General features: G+C 46.5%; 3 protein-coding genes across 7 annotated transcripts in view; 1 reads left to right on the forward strand and 2 right to left on the reverse strand.

The window, feature by feature from the left end:
• Positions 1-3,415, reverse strand: part of CBX5 (chromobox 5) — a 36,311-nt gene extending 32,896 nt beyond the window's left edge. For 2 of the 5 annotated variants that reach the window (XM_067696831.1, XM_067696822.1), the window contains exon 1: positions 2,238-2,397. The gene's annotated coding sequence lies outside the window, so the exon portion shown is untranslated. Of the gene's footprint in view, positions 1-2,237; positions 2,398-3,319 lie in introns of those variants that run through there. The other 3 variants (XM_067696829.1, XM_067696827.1, XM_067696828.1) reach the window with 3 other exon arrangements.
• On the forward strand, positions 2,931-9,411 carry HNRNPA1 (heterogeneous nuclear ribonucleoprotein A1). The gene is given in 13 exon segments (XM_067696821.1): positions 2,931-3,065; positions 3,623-3,739; positions 4,007-4,153; positions 4,305-4,515; positions 4,613-4,705; positions 4,792-4,884; positions 5,135-5,209; positions 5,413-5,562; positions 6,104-6,259; positions 6,530-6,564; positions 6,567-6,595; positions 6,830-9,056; positions 9,269-9,411. Coding segments are annotated over 12 exon segments (1,224 nt in total). The 5' UTR covers positions 2,931-3,050; the 3' UTR covers positions 6,933-9,056; positions 9,269-9,411.
• A 2,067-nt stretch (positions 9,412-11,478) lies between these two features.
• On the reverse strand, positions 11,479-14,032 carry NFE2 (nuclear factor, erythroid 2). The gene is made up of 2 exons (XM_067698666.1): positions 13,919-14,032; positions 11,479-12,736 (listed from the first exon to the last, which is right to left on the reverse strand). The coding sequence occupies exons 1-2, from the start codon at positions 14,030-14,032 to the stop codon at positions 11,735-11,737; spliced, it is 1,116 nt and encodes a 371-aa protein (XP_067554767.1). The 3' UTR covers positions 11,479-11,734.
• Between the last annotated feature and the right edge of the window lie 2,428 nt (positions 14,033-16,460).

Consider the following 16,460-nt stretch of genomic DNA (forward strand, 5'->3'; position numbering starts at 1 on the left):
AGAAATGGTAAAAACCTTAATGAAATTTTCCTTTTATCCAATCAAACAATGATCATGCTATATCTGAAGACATAATCATGAGGATTTAGTGATCCATTTACCAAAGGACACTTCCTGAACACTTCACCCATCTTCTCTCTCTAAATTCCAATTGGCAAAATAAAAGATTTTGTCAAGATAATCAACTCTACCATCTGTCATTTCAGTCAATGGTTTTCAAGTGGAGATTTTGCACCCCTCCCTCCCAGGACATTTGGTGACATTTTGATTGTCACAAGTGGCGGTGTGGGGGGAGGTGAGATGCATTTATCAGGCTCAAAATATCAATAGTGCTGAGCTTGAGAAACCCTGTAGTAGATCAAGATTGTATTCCTTTCAGACCTAAATAAATTAGGGACAGATACCCTTAATCTATTTCACTTTAGTTCTTATAAACTAAGTAGCTGCATTATTAGCATACCTACGAATAGTTTAGAAGCAAATACAAAATAGGTTTTCCTTTTGCAAGTGCCAGAGAACACAAAAATCTCTCCTCTGGTTCACGATAAGCTCATCTAAAATCATCTTCCTTTTGTACAATGTCAGAAAGGTCTCTACTCATAAGAGAACTTCATATGTATTTGAACTTATTACAGTATTTAAACATTTTTCCCTTGACACTAAATAAATCAGTAAATATTAGTACAGTATAGACTCTGATATAGCCAATATGCAATGAAAATTTCTGTTTTACTAAAATACACTCGACTGATACGAATGGGCATTACTAACAAGATATGAACTGCATATAAAATACTTTGAAGGAAATATAATCAAAAGGCAAAAATATAACCCAGGTGATGAATGTGTCCTCCTGTCTCCAACACCCTAAGTATCATCCTCCTTAAGCAACTTCCTTTTTATCCAAATCCAGATATCCTCAATAGAACAGCAGAAAGGGCTTAGGAGATCTGTAATGGTGTAAAGAAAGAGATATATATGGAGAGAAAAGTTCCACAGAGAAGAGCCTAAGATAAAGGCACTGGGGACATGGACAATACTTGCAAAGCATTTAGCATAATGCCTAGCAGGTATCAATACTAAGTACTCAAAAAAAGCTACCTTTTTTAAATTTGTATTTTTAAACAGAGGATCACCTTAGTTCTTAACTGAAAAATAGAACTTTTTTGAGGTGTAAGGAGGTGTTGAGAAGTACTTGCTTATAACTGAAAACACAAAAACAATTGGCTTTTAAATTTAACTTGAATCACAAATTATTATCCCTGAAAAGATTTAAACATTGGAAATCGGACCTGTCTCCATCCCACTGTATCCCTAGAGGTAACACGCTTTGGTATGTAGCTTTCCAAAACTTTTTCTGTGGATTTACAAATCTCTTTGTCCGTGAAAATATGCATTATTACAATTATGTTGATTTTTCTTCGGTACCTTTCCACAACAATACAAAGAGATTTATCCTATTCGCTGTAACATTTCAAGTCCGTCTTCCTAAAGAAGCGAGTTCTCAAAGTCAAAAGACCTCCCTTGTTGCCCCCCCGCAAAACCTAAACATTGCTGGATGGTGGGATGTACCTACATGGGGAAATAAAGCCAAACTCGAGAACTATAGGAGCAAACTTACAGGTTCCCTACCAGAGAAGTGTGTGGCCTAGAGACCCAAAGGCTTCGTTCAAGTTATTGTGAATAAAATACCCACCCCCTCGCGCCATCGCAGGCAGTGACTCCCCATCCTTGCATCCCCAAATCTAAGACCTCCCTCTTTTGGAGCGCTAATTGGACGGCCAGCCCGAGCGCTTTCCGTAAGCTGTCCGCCTACTGGCTCCAGATTTGGTCCATCCATTTAACCGCCCGACTGCCGCATCCCCCATTGGAGTCAAACCGCTGCCTCTTGGAGGAGCCCAACCTACCGCGCGCTTCGTGCTCATTGGCTCAGTGAGCCGCTGCTCAGGAAGAGAAAGCCCGCCTCCCACATACCGATGGCCCAAGGACCGGTCAGTCGGCTGCTAAAGGAGGATCCAATTGGCCTATTCACTCGCCAGTCAAACTCTTCGGCTGCAAAGCTCCACAGAAACTACGGGAATAAAACATCCCGCCCCTGTTCTTCCATTGGTTGGGTGGACCCACCGCTCCCCCTTCACGAGCCCCCACCCCGCGGTCCATTCATTTCACACAATAACGGGGCCAACTGGAGTCGGTTCAAGACCTCGTATGCGTAGGCAAGACTGTCCGCCACTTACCCGGGATCGAGACCGATCACTCACGCTAACGTCTCCCCTGTTCCTCGGTGGTGAGGCCGGACCACAGGCCGCCGCTGCCGCCGCGTTCTGCGTAACGCCAACCGCCCGCCAAAACGGATCCTTCCCTGCGCCTGCGCGACCAATCCTGGGACTGGACCCTTTCCCCGCCCATTACGCCTGCGCAAAAAGGGGCCCAACTCCCGCCACTACGCAGGCGCCTTAGGTTCGCCGCTGTCTCCTGCCCGCCATTTCACGTGTTCCAAGCGCCAGGCGGAACTTCTTAACGCGCCTGCGTAAACTCGCCATTTTACTACACATGCGCTCAGCAGGCAGTCGCTGCCAAAAAAAAAAAATTGTTACATGCTAACTACTTTTCTGATTCATAGTATCAATCATGGTTTGACAGATGAGCTGAACGTAAAATTCGTAACGTAGAGAATTAAAAAGTTACCTAAATAACCTAAGTGCATTCAAACGTGAATGATTGGTTGACTAGCCTATCAGACTAGTTAATAATATTACTCGGGAACCCATAGACCCCCCCCCGAGGGGTGGAGACTGCGTAGAAAGCCCAAACGGATGACGTTACACAGCACTGCAGTACCAGAGACCAATAGTAGGGGGGGAGCAATTGCAAATATCCAATCAGAGCTACTCAGGGGCGGAGTCTACCAATGCTGAAAGCGAGGAGGCGGGATAAAAGAGCGAGGCCGAAGGTAGGCTGGCAGATACGTTCGGTAGCTTACTTCTTTCTGCTCGTGGACGCCGCCGAGTAAGCATCGTTGACGTCTCCCCCCACCCTCCACTGCCGTTATGTCTAAGTCAGAGGTGAGTAGGACGCTCTCTCCACCTAAATTTTCTTTTTCGCGCCTTCCTGAGTTCAGTAGGGTTCGGCCTGGTTTGGCTGCTTGCCCTAGCCGGTTCAGCAGTTGTTCGGTCTCTGCCAGGGCCTACCCCTCCCTAAGTTGAGGTCGCCATTTTGTCCTCTTCGCCATGAGGCTGCCGTCCTGCAACCCTTAGCTATCACGCAGGCTCGGTCCACCTTGCAAAACTCTTAAGTACATTCAATATGTTTTTTTTACCTTGTCTCAGTGGGCGACTTTCTTAAAGAGCATTTATAGTCGATGTTGGCGATGTACTCCTCCCTCCTAGTCCTTTTGTTGCGCGTGCGTCGAAGGGAGTGAGGGACGCATGCGCTCGGCGCCTCCCGGCCCACCCAGCACCCAACAAACCTCCCCCAGTGCGGAGAAGCACGTGGCTTGCTGCGACCAGAAGGAACAATAAGTGTTTCGTACGTTGCTATCTAGTTTTAGTTTTGGTTCTTGTAGCTGGAAGGTGTTTTGCGTTATAGCCCCACTTACCGCTTTTTTGTCCCCTACTCATAGTCACCCAAAGAGCCCGAACAGCTGCGGAAGCTTTTCATCGGAGGTTTGAGCTTTGAAACAACTGATGAGAGTCTGAGGAGCCATTTTGAGCAGTGGGGAACGCTCACAGATTGTGTGGTAAGACTTGAAAGAGACAAAGGACCGTAGAACTCGTTGATTTCTTTGGCTTAGCTTGCTGTATTACCGTCTGAATGTTAATGGGATTATAGTTTCAAGTAAGGTGTGGCTTTAACTGATTAAAAAGCTCCCAATTGATTAGCTTTAGATGGTTAGTGGGAAAGTGAAGGGCTTCATACAAAGGGTTGGTATAAAGTCTCCTATTGCCTTACTTAAGGTAGAAAAGGCAATAGTTTCTGGGGGCTTACCACGTATTAAACATTAAAGGTAATGAGAGATCCAAACACCAAGCGCTCCAGAGGCTTCGGGTTTGTCACATATGCCACTGTGGAGGAGGTGGATGCGGCCATGAATGCAAGGCCACACAAGGTGGATGGAAGAGTTGTGGAACCAAAGAGGGCCGTCTCAAGAGAAGTAAGTGATCTTTTTTTTCCCCCCCTTCCTTTAGTCATTTGGAAGTGTTGCCACTAGGGGGACTTAACATTTAGGGGTGTAACAAACTTAAAATTCTTAACTTGGGGATAGGTTTTGTTAATATAAGTTAACTTAATTTTTTTCGTGTTAGGATTCTCAAAGACCTGGTGCCCACTTAACTGTGAAAAAGATTTTTGTTGGTGGCATTAAAGAAGACACTGAAGAACATCATCTAAGAGATTATTTTGAACAGTATGGGAAAATTGAAGTGATTGAAATCATGACTGACCGAGGCAGTGGCAAAAAGAGAGGCTTTGCTTTTGTAACCTTTGATGATCATGACTCTGTAGACAAGATTGTCAGTAAGTATCGGGTGGCTGGCATTTGCTAAGGGTTTTGAAATCCATGCTGTATTCTAAATGCTGTGTTGGTGTTTTCTTTATCTCCAAATTTTTTCAGTTCAGAAATACCACACTGTGAATGGCCACAACTGTGAAGTAAGGAAAGCCCTATCTAAGCAAGAGATGGCTAGTGCTTCATCCAGCCAAAGAGGTCAGTTTGTTACTTAATTAAACCTTAAACATAATTTTGAGCAATTCCAATTTGTACAACCTAACACTTAAAACTCGTCTCTTCAGGTCGAAGTGGTTCTGGAAACTTTGGTGGTGGTCGTGGAGGTGGTTTTGGTGGGAATGACAACTTTGGTCGTGGAGGAAACTTCAGCGGTCGAGGTTTGTGTGGTTATAGTTTACTAATGAGAGTTAATGGTAAAATTATAATTACCCCCAGATGTCTTATCCGAAGTTACATTTTAATCCAGATGTAGTTCTGGCTTCTCACTAACCGGTAGTTAGTCTTGCATACGGAAATAATTTACTGATTTAACGCTTCCTAAAATTTAGACTTAGAAGGGGGTGACTTGTATGCGATCCACATACTTCAAACCTGGTTTTTGTTTGTTTTAATTCTGCTTTTCTCCAGGTGGCTTTGGTGGCAGCCGCGGTGGTGGTGGATATGGTGGCAGTGGGGATGGCTATAATGGATTCGGTAATGATGGTAAGTTTTGTTTTATTTAAGGAACCACAGATTAAAAGTTTTGGCAACCTTTAGAATAGGCTAATAGAGATTAAAAGTCTAGTGCATGATAAGCTCAATTCTGACCTAATAGCATGTTGTGAGCAGGCCTTTAGCTGTCATGCTATCACAGAATTTGACTGTTGAATACTTTTGTCTTATTGAGAAGAATTGTATTCTTGTAGGTGGTTATGGAGGAGGCGGCCCTGGTTACTCTGGAGGAAGCAGAGGCTATGGAAGTGGTGGACAGGGTTATGGAAACCAGGGCAGTGGCTATGGCGGGAGTGACAGCTATAACAACGGAGGAGGCGGAGGCGGCTTTGGCGGTGGTAGTGGTAGGTATCCAGTGATCCAAGTACTGGTGCAATAGCTAGATTAGCCTTTTAGTATGGGGACTTGATGCTTTTGTGTGTTACGCTGCATGGTACTTTTTTAATTAACGGGCTTGCAATGCTACCTCCTCCTAGCTTTAAGCTGGGGCCGCCTCACTCCCAAATAGATAGATGGATAAGTGGATAGTGGTGTCTTCAGTTGGAATTAGATTAGATTCTAGCAGGATTTAGTGTCTTAACTCTTGGGGTCTTAGGCACTTAGTTGACGGACGTATCCAGCATGTGTTTGCTGTGCCCCTGAATGGGTAAAGGTCTTCAAGGCAAGAGAATATATTATTTGCTATACCGTCGTGAGTTGGGTAAATTTTTTTTAATTATTGGATTATTCAACTGAATGCCTTGCCCAGGAGGGATAAAATACAAAGATAAACATTGGAGCCACCAGTTTTGGGAGCAAGGCAGATCAAGCAACTTTTTTACTTTGAACACCAGAATTTATCATTTTCCCCGAGTAACAGATAAAGGTCCTCTTTTCCATTCTTAGGAAGCAATTTTGGAGGTGGTGGAAGCTACAACGATTTTGGCAGTTACAACAATCAGTCTTCAAATTTTGGACCCATGAAAGGAGGAAACTTTGGAGGCAGAAGTTCTGGCCCCTATGGTGGTGGAGGCCAATACTTTGCCAAACCCCGAAACCAAGGTATGGTGTATATGTGGTATGGGAGGGCTAAACTAGTACCGTTGAGGAAAATATTAGACCTTTAGGCAGGGCAGGTGCAGGAAAACTGACAATTTAAAATCTTGAGGAAATTTTAAGTGACTGGTAACTTGTAGTTCAGTTAGGAAAATCATGTGAGCCCAAACTTGTGAATTTGAACTTACATAATACAAATATGAAAGCCCCAAATATAAAAAGTATTACCGTTATTATTCATACTCCTAAAGCTTAAGGGAACAAATTTGTTCTTAGGTGGCTATGGTGGTTCCAGCAGCAGCAGTAGCTATGGCAGTGGCAGAAGGTTTTGATTACTGCCAGGTAAGTGAACAGCTTTTTTTGTTTTCACTTAATTTTCTTGTAATTGATAATGAACACAGTAACCCTAATGTAGCTGAGCAGTGAAACATAGTTAACATTATAATTACAGTAAAATTGTGGATATTAAGTTAATATTCAGATCAGCAAAATTTGTGGGAAACAACTTGCTATTGGATTGTAGCCTTGAGTCTTAATATGTTTAGATTAACAACTTTATTCCATATTGTTCAACAGGAAACAAAGCTTAGCAGGAGAGGAGAGCCAGAGAAGTGACAGGGAAGCTACAGGTTACAACAGATTTGTGAACTCAGCCAAGCACAGTGGTGGCAGGGCCTAGCTGCTACAAAGAAGACATGTTTTAGACAATACTCATGTGTATGGGCAAAAAAACTCGAGGACTGTATTTGTGACTAATTGTATAACAGGTTATTTTAGTTTCTGTTCTGTGGAAAGTGTAAAGCATTCCAACAAAGGGTTTTAATGTAGATTTTTTTTTTTTTGCACCCATGCTGTTGATTGCTAAATGTAATAGTCTGATCGTGACGCTGAATAAATGTGTCTTTTTTTTAAATGTGCTGTGTAAAGTTAGTCTACTCTGAAGCCATTTTGGTAAACCACCCCAACAGTGTGAAGTTAGTATTCCTTCAGGGTGATGCCAGGTTCCATTCAAAATTTATTTACAACCTGCTTTGGTGGAGAAGCTACTGTCTTCTGAAACCTTGGTGTAGTTGAACTGACAGTTACTGCGTTGTGACCTTGGAGTTCACCGTGAAAAAGGGTCACCCAAGCCAAGTCATGGAGTTTTTTGATTATTAATATATGATTGTTGGCACATCCTATGCAATATATCTAAATTGGATTATGGTACCAGATATAGATGGGAATGAAGCTTGTGTATCATCCATTATCATGTGTAATAAATAAACAATTTAATACCCTCTTGAATGGAATGACAACTGTATGGATTTGGGACTGGCAGAGCTTTGGACCTTCCCTACCCACTACCCCTGATAATGTTGAATGCTTCTATCACAGTTCAAGTTCAAAACTCTGCCAGGGAATAGAAACCAGATGCTGGCTAATGCCATCCCATAAATCCACAAATTAGAAGTTTTGGGGAGACCTTTTTAAACTGACCAGTATCAGTAAGGAATTTACTCTTAACACAAAAACAGGTTTACATTAAAGGAAAACTGCAGTTTTTGTTCCGGTTGGGTGGGTATATATAGGTTTCTGGATTGACACACTAGTAATTATCTGTATGGAGATCAAAATTGGGTATGGTGAGGAGCCATGTTATTTACTTTAATTCATGCTAACTGCAGTTTTCCTTTAAATACGGCACAAGATGACACAAACATTCTAAAATGTTGATTGTATAGAAAATGACTTCTAAACCTTTATAACAGTTTACTTAATATCCAATCATTGTTATTTGTACATAGCTTCCTTTCAGCCCTCCCTTTGGTACCCTCAATTTCAGTGCCATTGTACTTAGTAGAATAGAGATTTGTTTATCACTAGGACTGTGTATTCCATCCCATGGGTGTGTTACTTGGAAGTTTGGGGAGGGGGTTGGGTGGGGTTGGGTGGGAGGTGGAGGTGGGTGGGAAAGTGTGGGTAATAGTTCCATGGGCTTGATACTGGCTGAGTTTGCAATGGCAGGTGGAACCTTAACTATTGAGGGAGTTTGCAGATACCTCAGGATTCGTGACAATGCCTTTAAAGATCCAGGAGAGATGTTCAGCTACTAGGAACTGCTAGCAAGTATAGCGCGAATGGCTCCGAGGTCAGACACTCTACAGCTGAGAGTAGACACTTGTGGTATGTGGAGTACAGATAAGCCAGGGGCAGGCCACGGCACGCTCCATGAAAGCTAGGAGGGAGTGAAGTTTCAGTGACCATCGCAAGGAAGGAGGCAGACAAGAGTAAGGCACACCTGACTCTTAGGACTAGCAGTCAGAACCAGGAGAAAAGGTTTTATTGCTATGCTGGTAGGTAAGAACAGATTTTACTTACATCCATATAGCTCTCTAAAATCCAGCTTTCTTTTATATTTTCTTTAATATATTGAGCCAAAACTAGTCCAGTTAAGCTGAACTTGGTTTTTCTGGAAATGAATTGCTTAAGTTGACACCCTACTCTTGGCGGCTCCCAACTGAAGGAAGTCAGCACTTTAATTACTTCTACAGTGATACATTTTTACCCTTTAATTTCTATATTTCCTATCTTTTGACCTATTAAAACAATGGCTCAAAGTAATATATTAGAATCTTCCCCAGAATGCTGGTGGGAGGGTGGGCGGACCATTAGTGGGGGGTGGGAGGGCTTAGCCTGAGATGGACCTTGTCTCTGAGAAAAGCTAGTTCTTAAAGGCTGTTTACTTTTCTAGGGAGGAGTGTGCTACCACAGGCTTAGCAACTCTTAAAACAAAATTCCAGTTCAAGCTCATGGCTAAAAGGTAGGTTTTTATAAAGTAACAGTGCTTAGTATTCCTAAAGTAAAATGCCAGGCTGTGCCTCAGAACTAAAAAAAGTAAGATCTATTGTTCTATTATCTAACAGACTGTAGCTGGCAAAAAGCTATTAAAGCAATTGGATTCTCAGTAAAGAGAATGGATGTAGTTGTAGAATCTTTCACCTGCTTATGTATATGCTTTTTTCTTTTTTGCAGGACCATCCTTATGAGGACCTTTATCTGAGCCACTGTGCACTTCATTTTCACTGCCATGCAGTAGTCATTAGCTGCTGCGCAGCTTGAATTAATCATTCAGTTTTGTGAATGGACTTTTTAAAAATAAAATGCATTTAACTTGGTTTTAGTTTTTGTTTTCTATGTCGTCTTCATGATGTTTATGGTAAATAACTTGAGATAGTGCATGTTCTTTACTAGGTCAAGTTTGAGAATGGGAAATGCAGGAGTTAATTGTAAACCAGAAGAATTTTACCCTCATTCCTTACCAGTGTTTCCATGTAGTCACTGTAAGCTGTTTAAAGAAAACCGCATTATACATGTTTCAAGCATAGCCACGTGTTAATTCAGATGGAGGAAGTACTGGGTTTGTTGGAAGTGATTCTAATGCTGTGTATTGCTATTTTTTAAAGTTTGTCCCATCAGCATCCATGGTTTAGTGAAATCAGAGAAACTGGTTTAATTTCACTGCAGGAGTAAATCTTGACCCAGAAGTGAGCTGTTCGCTACTGCTCCTCTTGAACAGGTCTTTTTTGTAGCTCTCCTGGCAAGGGAAAATGGAGTTGTAGTGAAGGTCAGCTGTTGAGTTTGAGTCTCTTCTGAAACTGTGCTTATCTGTTCAGTTCCTGAGGGGCATAGTGGATCTCATCTTGGGTGAATGAACATTTAATTGGTCTATTTCAGGCTTCAAAAATATTGAGCCAAGGGTAAGAAGGTAAAGGAAGTCCATACAACAATGGTTTGGAGGGATAGAACTGAGACTACCAGTTTGCTTAAAAGTAAATTCCCTATTTTTTAAATGAGGAAATAACCTGTAGGAAGATTAATACCTTGTTCAAATTCTTGTGACCACCCTTCCGTCTTTGGCCTTAGGTACTGTTAAATATGTGTATCTGAGGGTCTTGCCTGCTATGGTGTACTCCATGGGAAGTGTCTCCTGTTGACTATCCAGTGCCTAGAATAATACCTCAGCTTATTGGGTGCCCAGTAAATATTGGTTGAATGAATGAATGTTTAAATTTGCCTCTGAATTAACCATCTTTGTGAGTTTGGTTAGAATGAAAAACTTCATTCTGATATCCCTTAAGCAAACTAGTCAAATTGAACAACTAATCTCATTACCACTTGATCCCACATGTTCAGGTTTTTGGAAAGTTGACAGGTTAGACTGTCTTCAGATCTATTAGGAAGCTTTCATTCCCTAGAGACCACTTTTTTCCTGAATCTGTAGGCATGAAGATTCCAGTTTGATCACTTCTGTCTGCTTTTTTGTCTCAACTAATGAATATCAGAACTTGGAAGTAAGGTTTCTCTATTGAAATGGAGCTAGTAAAATTGAATAGAAGTGTAAAGAAGCAAAATGTAATTTATATAATTCAGTGATTGGGAAGAGTGGGAACCACCGCAATTCCAAGCAAGGAGATGAAGGTGTGTGGAGGAGGTTTGACTGGACTTTGATCCATGTGGCTAAGAATTCTGAAACTTAGTCGTGTTCGAAGAAAAAATATACTAATAAAAGGCCCTAGATCTTCAAGGATCTAGAAAGGGGGGCGGAGGCACCGAAACAAGTATTGGGTAACTTCTATCTAATGTAACCAGGGAGATGGAAGATTTCACTGAAATGCATACTGTGCTCCACTGTGGAGCAGACTTGGTACCCAGACCTGGGTGTGAAATCCCCTGAAACTTGGGTGTCCAATCAAATTCTCTCATTGCAATCAAGAGCAGCTCACTCAGTCTTCTGAGAGAGCTCTGGCATATCAGGGCCCAGGCTGAGGGAGTCCTGTAGAAGTAGGCATGAGGAGGGGAAAACGGCCTGTGGGCGTTCTAGGATTCCAGTGCCCCAAAGTTTGTAAAAGGAGTGGCCTAACAGGGACCTCTCACAGAGGGTCTACTCGGCTCTGGCAACAATCCCAGCTCTATAAATAGGGGGCCACCCGAGAAGGTGTGGTTCCACAAATCACCCATGGCCCCTGGCTCTGAGAAGGGGAGTGAAGGTGGTAGATATCACACTGCTCAGGCCCAAGCGTCATGTATCCACACGTCTTCATACAGAGCCGTAGGGGAAAGAAGCAAGCTCAGCAGAACTACCTCCCTGCCACCAGCAGGCAGTGAGCTCTGAGGGCACCCCCTTCATCACCCTCCCTCGAGAAGGAAGACACAGCGGAAAGCTGTTTCTGTAGAGTGCTTTATATACCAAAGCTCAGACAAGAGATTGGAGACCTGGGAAACGGAATCACGGAAGAGAGATTCCAGCCCTCCCCTCACGTCCTCGCCTCCGGGCAAGCCTCACTGAACACACCTTGGACCTTCCAAATGCCAGGTTTCCCACTGTGGTCCCTCCTGGTCTACAGAACTCAGCTCCTTCTGGGCCTCACGGTTGGGGAGCACCTTTATCAGAAGAGAATGAAGGAAACCTCCATCACCAGCCCCAACCCTCCGGCCAGCTCAGTCTGTGGCCTCCATCTTGGTCCCCCGGGGCACCAGGAAGATGGCGCCATCAGCAGCCTGGTGCAATGCATACTCTTCAGGGGAGTAGCTGTTGCCTGCCTCATCCCGCAGGTGCTGGAAAATGTCACGATACAGCTCCGTCAGCTGTTGGCGCATGACCTCCAGGGTCCGGTCGGCCTCGCCTCGGGCCCGGAGGAGGCGCTCCCGCTCACTGCCCAGCCGCTCCAGTTCCCGCTCCAGCTGCACGATGGTCTCCAGCTTTCTTTTGCGACAGTTCTGGGCGGCCACCTTGTTCTTGCCCCGCCTTCGGATGTCCCGGACTAGTGCCAGCTGGCTCTCCGTCAGCGGGTACCGTGCCAACAGCTCGTTGAAGTCATCTACTGGCAAGTTGACGATCTTGTCCGTAGGGAAGGGGATCTTCATGGCCAGGGCTCGACGCTCATCCCGACTCCCCGCCTCCCCCCGTGCAGTGGGCTTGGCCCGCACGGGGCCCGAGGAGGGCTCTAAGGCTAAGGGGGTCTCGGCAGGTGGCAAGGCATAGTTGGGGTGGGCCAAGGAGTTGGGCATTAGTGAGTAGGGGTACTCCACTGGGTACATCTCTACGTACTCGCTGCGACGCCGACCAGCCTCCGTCCCCTCCAGCTCAAGAGATTCAGCGTCACTGTAGTTGAGGGATAATCCTGAGTCGGATTCTGGGTCTTCCTGGGGCTTGGATGGCCCCGCTGACAGCCCAATGTCCAGGAGGGCCAAGGGGTCTGGGAGGGGCTCACTGAGCAGGCCCGAGAGGGTCAGCGGCTTGGAGGCTGGTACGGTCATGTTGCCATAGGCGTATGGGGGGTCTGGGACATGAGATGTGGGTGCTGGGAGCTCATAAGGTGGTGAAGAAAGGGGAAAGCCAGCCTCCGGGTGGATTGAACAGGGGCAGTAACTTGGAGGCGGCGGGGGCCCAGGGTATGGGGCTGGCGGCTCGAAGGATGGCTCACTTGGAGCGTTTAGGCCCTGCAAGAAAAGACACCAAAAGGTTTGGAGACAGGCTGAGGAAGAGAAGAAACCAGCTGTCTCTCAGAACCAAGCCGGGTCCCCTGAAAGACCCAGTGAGATAAGTACAAGGGAAGAGAACGGTGCTGAGTATCGTTGAAAGCTTCTGGCAAAGTTGTGATACAGTTCGTTCACGAGGAAAGTGGCTTAAACAAGAAGGGAAGTCACGCAACAATTATGGAATCCCCTCCTCTTCAGGAGAAGTGCTTACTGTATTGAAATGGCTCATGTCCCTTTATTTCCTTCAGGAAGACAAGGAGTGTCTCCAGGATGACCCTCGGAACCCTTTTCCTGCTGCCACTATCTAGGGTCAAAGGGTCAAGTTCAGACCCTGGCCATGCCCTGGGTGCCCAGCAGAGGGAGCTGCTGTGTGGGAAGAGGGCTTAGGGCAGATCTTGAGGGCCCAGGCATGGTAGCAGGGAAGAGAACGGGGTGGGCACAGAGCCAGGTCTGGGGCTGAGAGTTACCTTGGGGAGCCGGCACAAGCTCTGCCCTCTCCCCTTCAGTCCCTCTGTCCCTGCCCAGGTGCAGAGAGGAGGAGAGAACGTGCTGGAAAAGGGCCCCCAACCCACATCGGGGAGCCACCCTGCTCCAGCCCAGCTGGGGACAAAGGCATCATTGTTAGGCCAACAGACACCCCTTTGTCCAACTAGCAGGAGGAGAGGACCCCGGCATAGTCTGACCCCCCTTCCCAAGGTCAGAACTACAGCTCTGCTACCTGAGGGAAAGGGGACCCCACCCCCACCCCGCCCCGGCTGCTGAGGGCAGGGGGAGGAAGTGAGGGAAGAAGATGGGCAGGATTGGAGGAGGTCAGAACAGAAGAAGGTGAGGAAGGGAAGGCGGGACAGGAGGTGGGGCAGAGAGACGTAAGCAGAGTGACTGCCAAGAGAGCTTACACCCCCAATCAGATCCTTCCTTCCCCACCACTCCTATCTCCTGCTCATCCACACTCCCTCCCCCTCAACGCTCTGGTCTTCCATCCAGATCGCCCTCTGACTCCAGCCCTTCCTTTCACAGTGCCTGGAACATTTCCATCTTGAGACCCTGGGCTCTGCTTGCTCCAGCCCCCGGCCTCAGTCCCAGCCAGACTCCCTGTTTCTCTGCTTTTCCCTCCCCCCACCCCTGCCCCCTAACCCCACTCACCTGCAGCTCAGTGATGGACATGATCTCTTGCCAAGTCAATTCCATCTCACCCAGCTCCAGAGTGGGCAACTGTGTCACCCTGTTCCTGCTCTGCTGGGGAGGACACGGGGGCATCCTACTGGGCCAGGGCCTGGTCCAAGGTCCCGAAAGCCCAAATGGTCCCAGCAGTCTGTGTCAAAGGAGAAACAGGAGTTAGGGCCTCTCTTGCCACAGGTCAGCAATTTTGTCCTCCTCCATGGAGAGGCTCCCTCCAGCTTCACCTGAGGGAAGGAGATGCCTCATTCCCCGCCCTACCCCACCCCCATTCATGCTGTACTCATCATCGGACAAACTCCTGAAGCTAGAAAGCCTTTTTCTGCCGTGTTGTCTGTATCTCACCCGCTATGGCTGTAGGCAGTTCCTTTGGGAGCACAGTAGGTTTTTATCTTCTTTTCGGACAAGATGCCTTCACTTTCCCCTACTTCTTACTCCTCAAAACTGTATCACTGGCCAGGACAAAAGTCACATCATCCAGTGTTTTTTATTTTTCCTGTTTCCTGCAGCAACATCAGGGATCACTCCTGCTCTCCTCCTCTGCCCTCACTTTTAGGATCTCAGTTTTTTCTTTCCAAGATGAGAGCGAGTGCTTGGGGATCCCCAAGGAGTGTGTTGTGGGAAGAGCCAAGCAGACAGCCCCTCCCCTTCTCTAAGATATGGCCCAGGCCTGGTGACTGATAGCAGCCCTGCCCTCTGCTCCTATCCTGGCCCTGGGCTCCCCTGCCTGGGCCAGATAAGAGGTTTATCAGCAGCAGGCAGCAGAGGAGGAATGGTCTCTGGAGACACTGGACCTCTGCCCTGTGTCCCACAGGGTCATCCTGGCTATACCCCACTCCACACAACCAGGGGTCTTTTCTCTCCTGAGGTCATATAATAACCACAGCAAAGACTTATTTGGCATTTGTCTAGAACCGAGCTGGTGGTTTATAAGCACTCGTTTATGAGATTGATTTCCACAAAGATCCTGTAAGTTCCATTCAGAAGTTGAGACTCAGGCTGATAAATAGCAGAGTCAGGTCTGGTACCTAGAGTTGCCGACTCCACTAGCCCATCCCACCTTCCAGGCGCCTTCCCAATCCTGCTCCCATGTCTCCTCCATTCGCCGAGACTCTATTGGCGGTCGACATCAATCAACTCTTTCTGTGGAATCTCAGACTCTTTTTTTTTTTTTTTAAATTTATTTTTGGCTGCACTGGGTCTTCGTTGCTGCGCACGGGCTTTCTTTAGTTGCGGCGAGCGGGGCCTACTCTTCATTGGCAGTGCACGGGCTTCTCACTGCAGTGGCTTCTCTTGTTGCAGAGCATGGGCTCTAGGCGCACGGGCTTCAGTAGTTGTGGCTCACGGGCTTAGGTGCTCCGCAGCATGTGGGATCTTCCCCGATCAGGGCTCGAACCCACGTCCCCCGCATTGGCAGGTGGATTCTTAGCCACTGCGCCACCAGAGAAGTTCTGAATCTCAGTCTCTTTTCTCTTCTAAAGAATATTTCTTTAGAGGCTTGAATACACACTTCCCTCCAGCCCCCTTTCTTTGGATCTGGGCTCTAGCTGCAGCTCTGCCACAGGGCAGCAGCATGATGTTGGGCAAGCCATCACATTTCTCTGAGCCTCTGTTTCCTCATTTGTAAAACCAGGGAGTGAGACAAGTTGAACTTGGAGGTCCCTCTCTGCTTGGATAGCTCAACATTCTCAGTAACCCCTCACCCCACCTTCATCTTCTCCTCTCTGTCAACCTCTCTCCTCATCCCACCTCCCTATTCCCTGACACCCATCTCACCCTCATCTGTTCTCCCTGCCTTCGGCAAGAGACTTCAAGTAGATGTGACAGGGACCTCCTGATCTCTTAGGGCCAGACACCACACCCTACCTTTGCCATGTAAGTGAGGGCAGGCAGGCTGGGTGGGTGAGGGAGACTTATAGAAGGACAGAGCATAGGACTGGATGACCTTAGATCACCACAAGGTTGGCCTATCACAGCTATTTAATATGGGATCCACTCTTTGACTCACCACAAAATTGGTGAGAACTTTAAATTGTCCTTTCAAAGGAGGATCTCCCCTAGCCCCTGCCCCCTAACCCTAACCCTAACCCTAACCCTTGTTATATTGCCATCCCCAGAGCTGGGAGTTGGTATAGGCACAGGCCCTTGGCAAGTTGGCAGAGGGTGGGGTGTTTATGTCTGTCCAGGATGCCATTTCAACACCGGAACCCCACCTTCCCCCACCCAGGTTCTGGCGGAAATTGCCCAAAGGCAAAGTGAATGGAGAAGGGGTTTAGGGGGCAGGGACGATGACTCTTGCCTCATAGTCCTTCTCACACACACACACACACACACACACACACACACACACACACACACACACATCCCATTTTGTCCCTCATAGCTTCCCGGATCTGACTCTTAGGTGCAGTACAAAGATCCTGTCCTAGGAGGCAGGAGACCAGGTTCTCTAGCCTTCCAGATGCATGATCTAGGGCAAATCGCTTCTTACTCAGACTCTCCTATTAAA

Source organism: Pseudorca crassidens, chromosome 11, assembly GCF_039906515.1.
Source record: "Pseudorca crassidens isolate mPseCra1 chromosome 11, mPseCra1.hap1, whole genome shotgun sequence".
Classification (NCBI taxonomy): Eukaryota; Metazoa; Chordata; class Mammalia; order Artiodactyla; family Delphinidae; genus Pseudorca; species Pseudorca crassidens.

What these genes read in the sequence shown, in the direction of transcription:
- NFE2 (XM_067698666.1), bottom strand. Translation starts at nt 14,032, where the DNA reads ATGCCCCCGTGTCCTCCCCAGCAGAGCAGGAACAGGGTGACACAGTTG. An exon ending in TGTCCATCACTGAGCTGCAG is followed by an intron (nt 12,737 to 13,918) that starts GTGAGTGGGGTT and finishes CTTTTCTTGCAG; the next exon opens with GGCCTAAACGCTCCAAGTGA.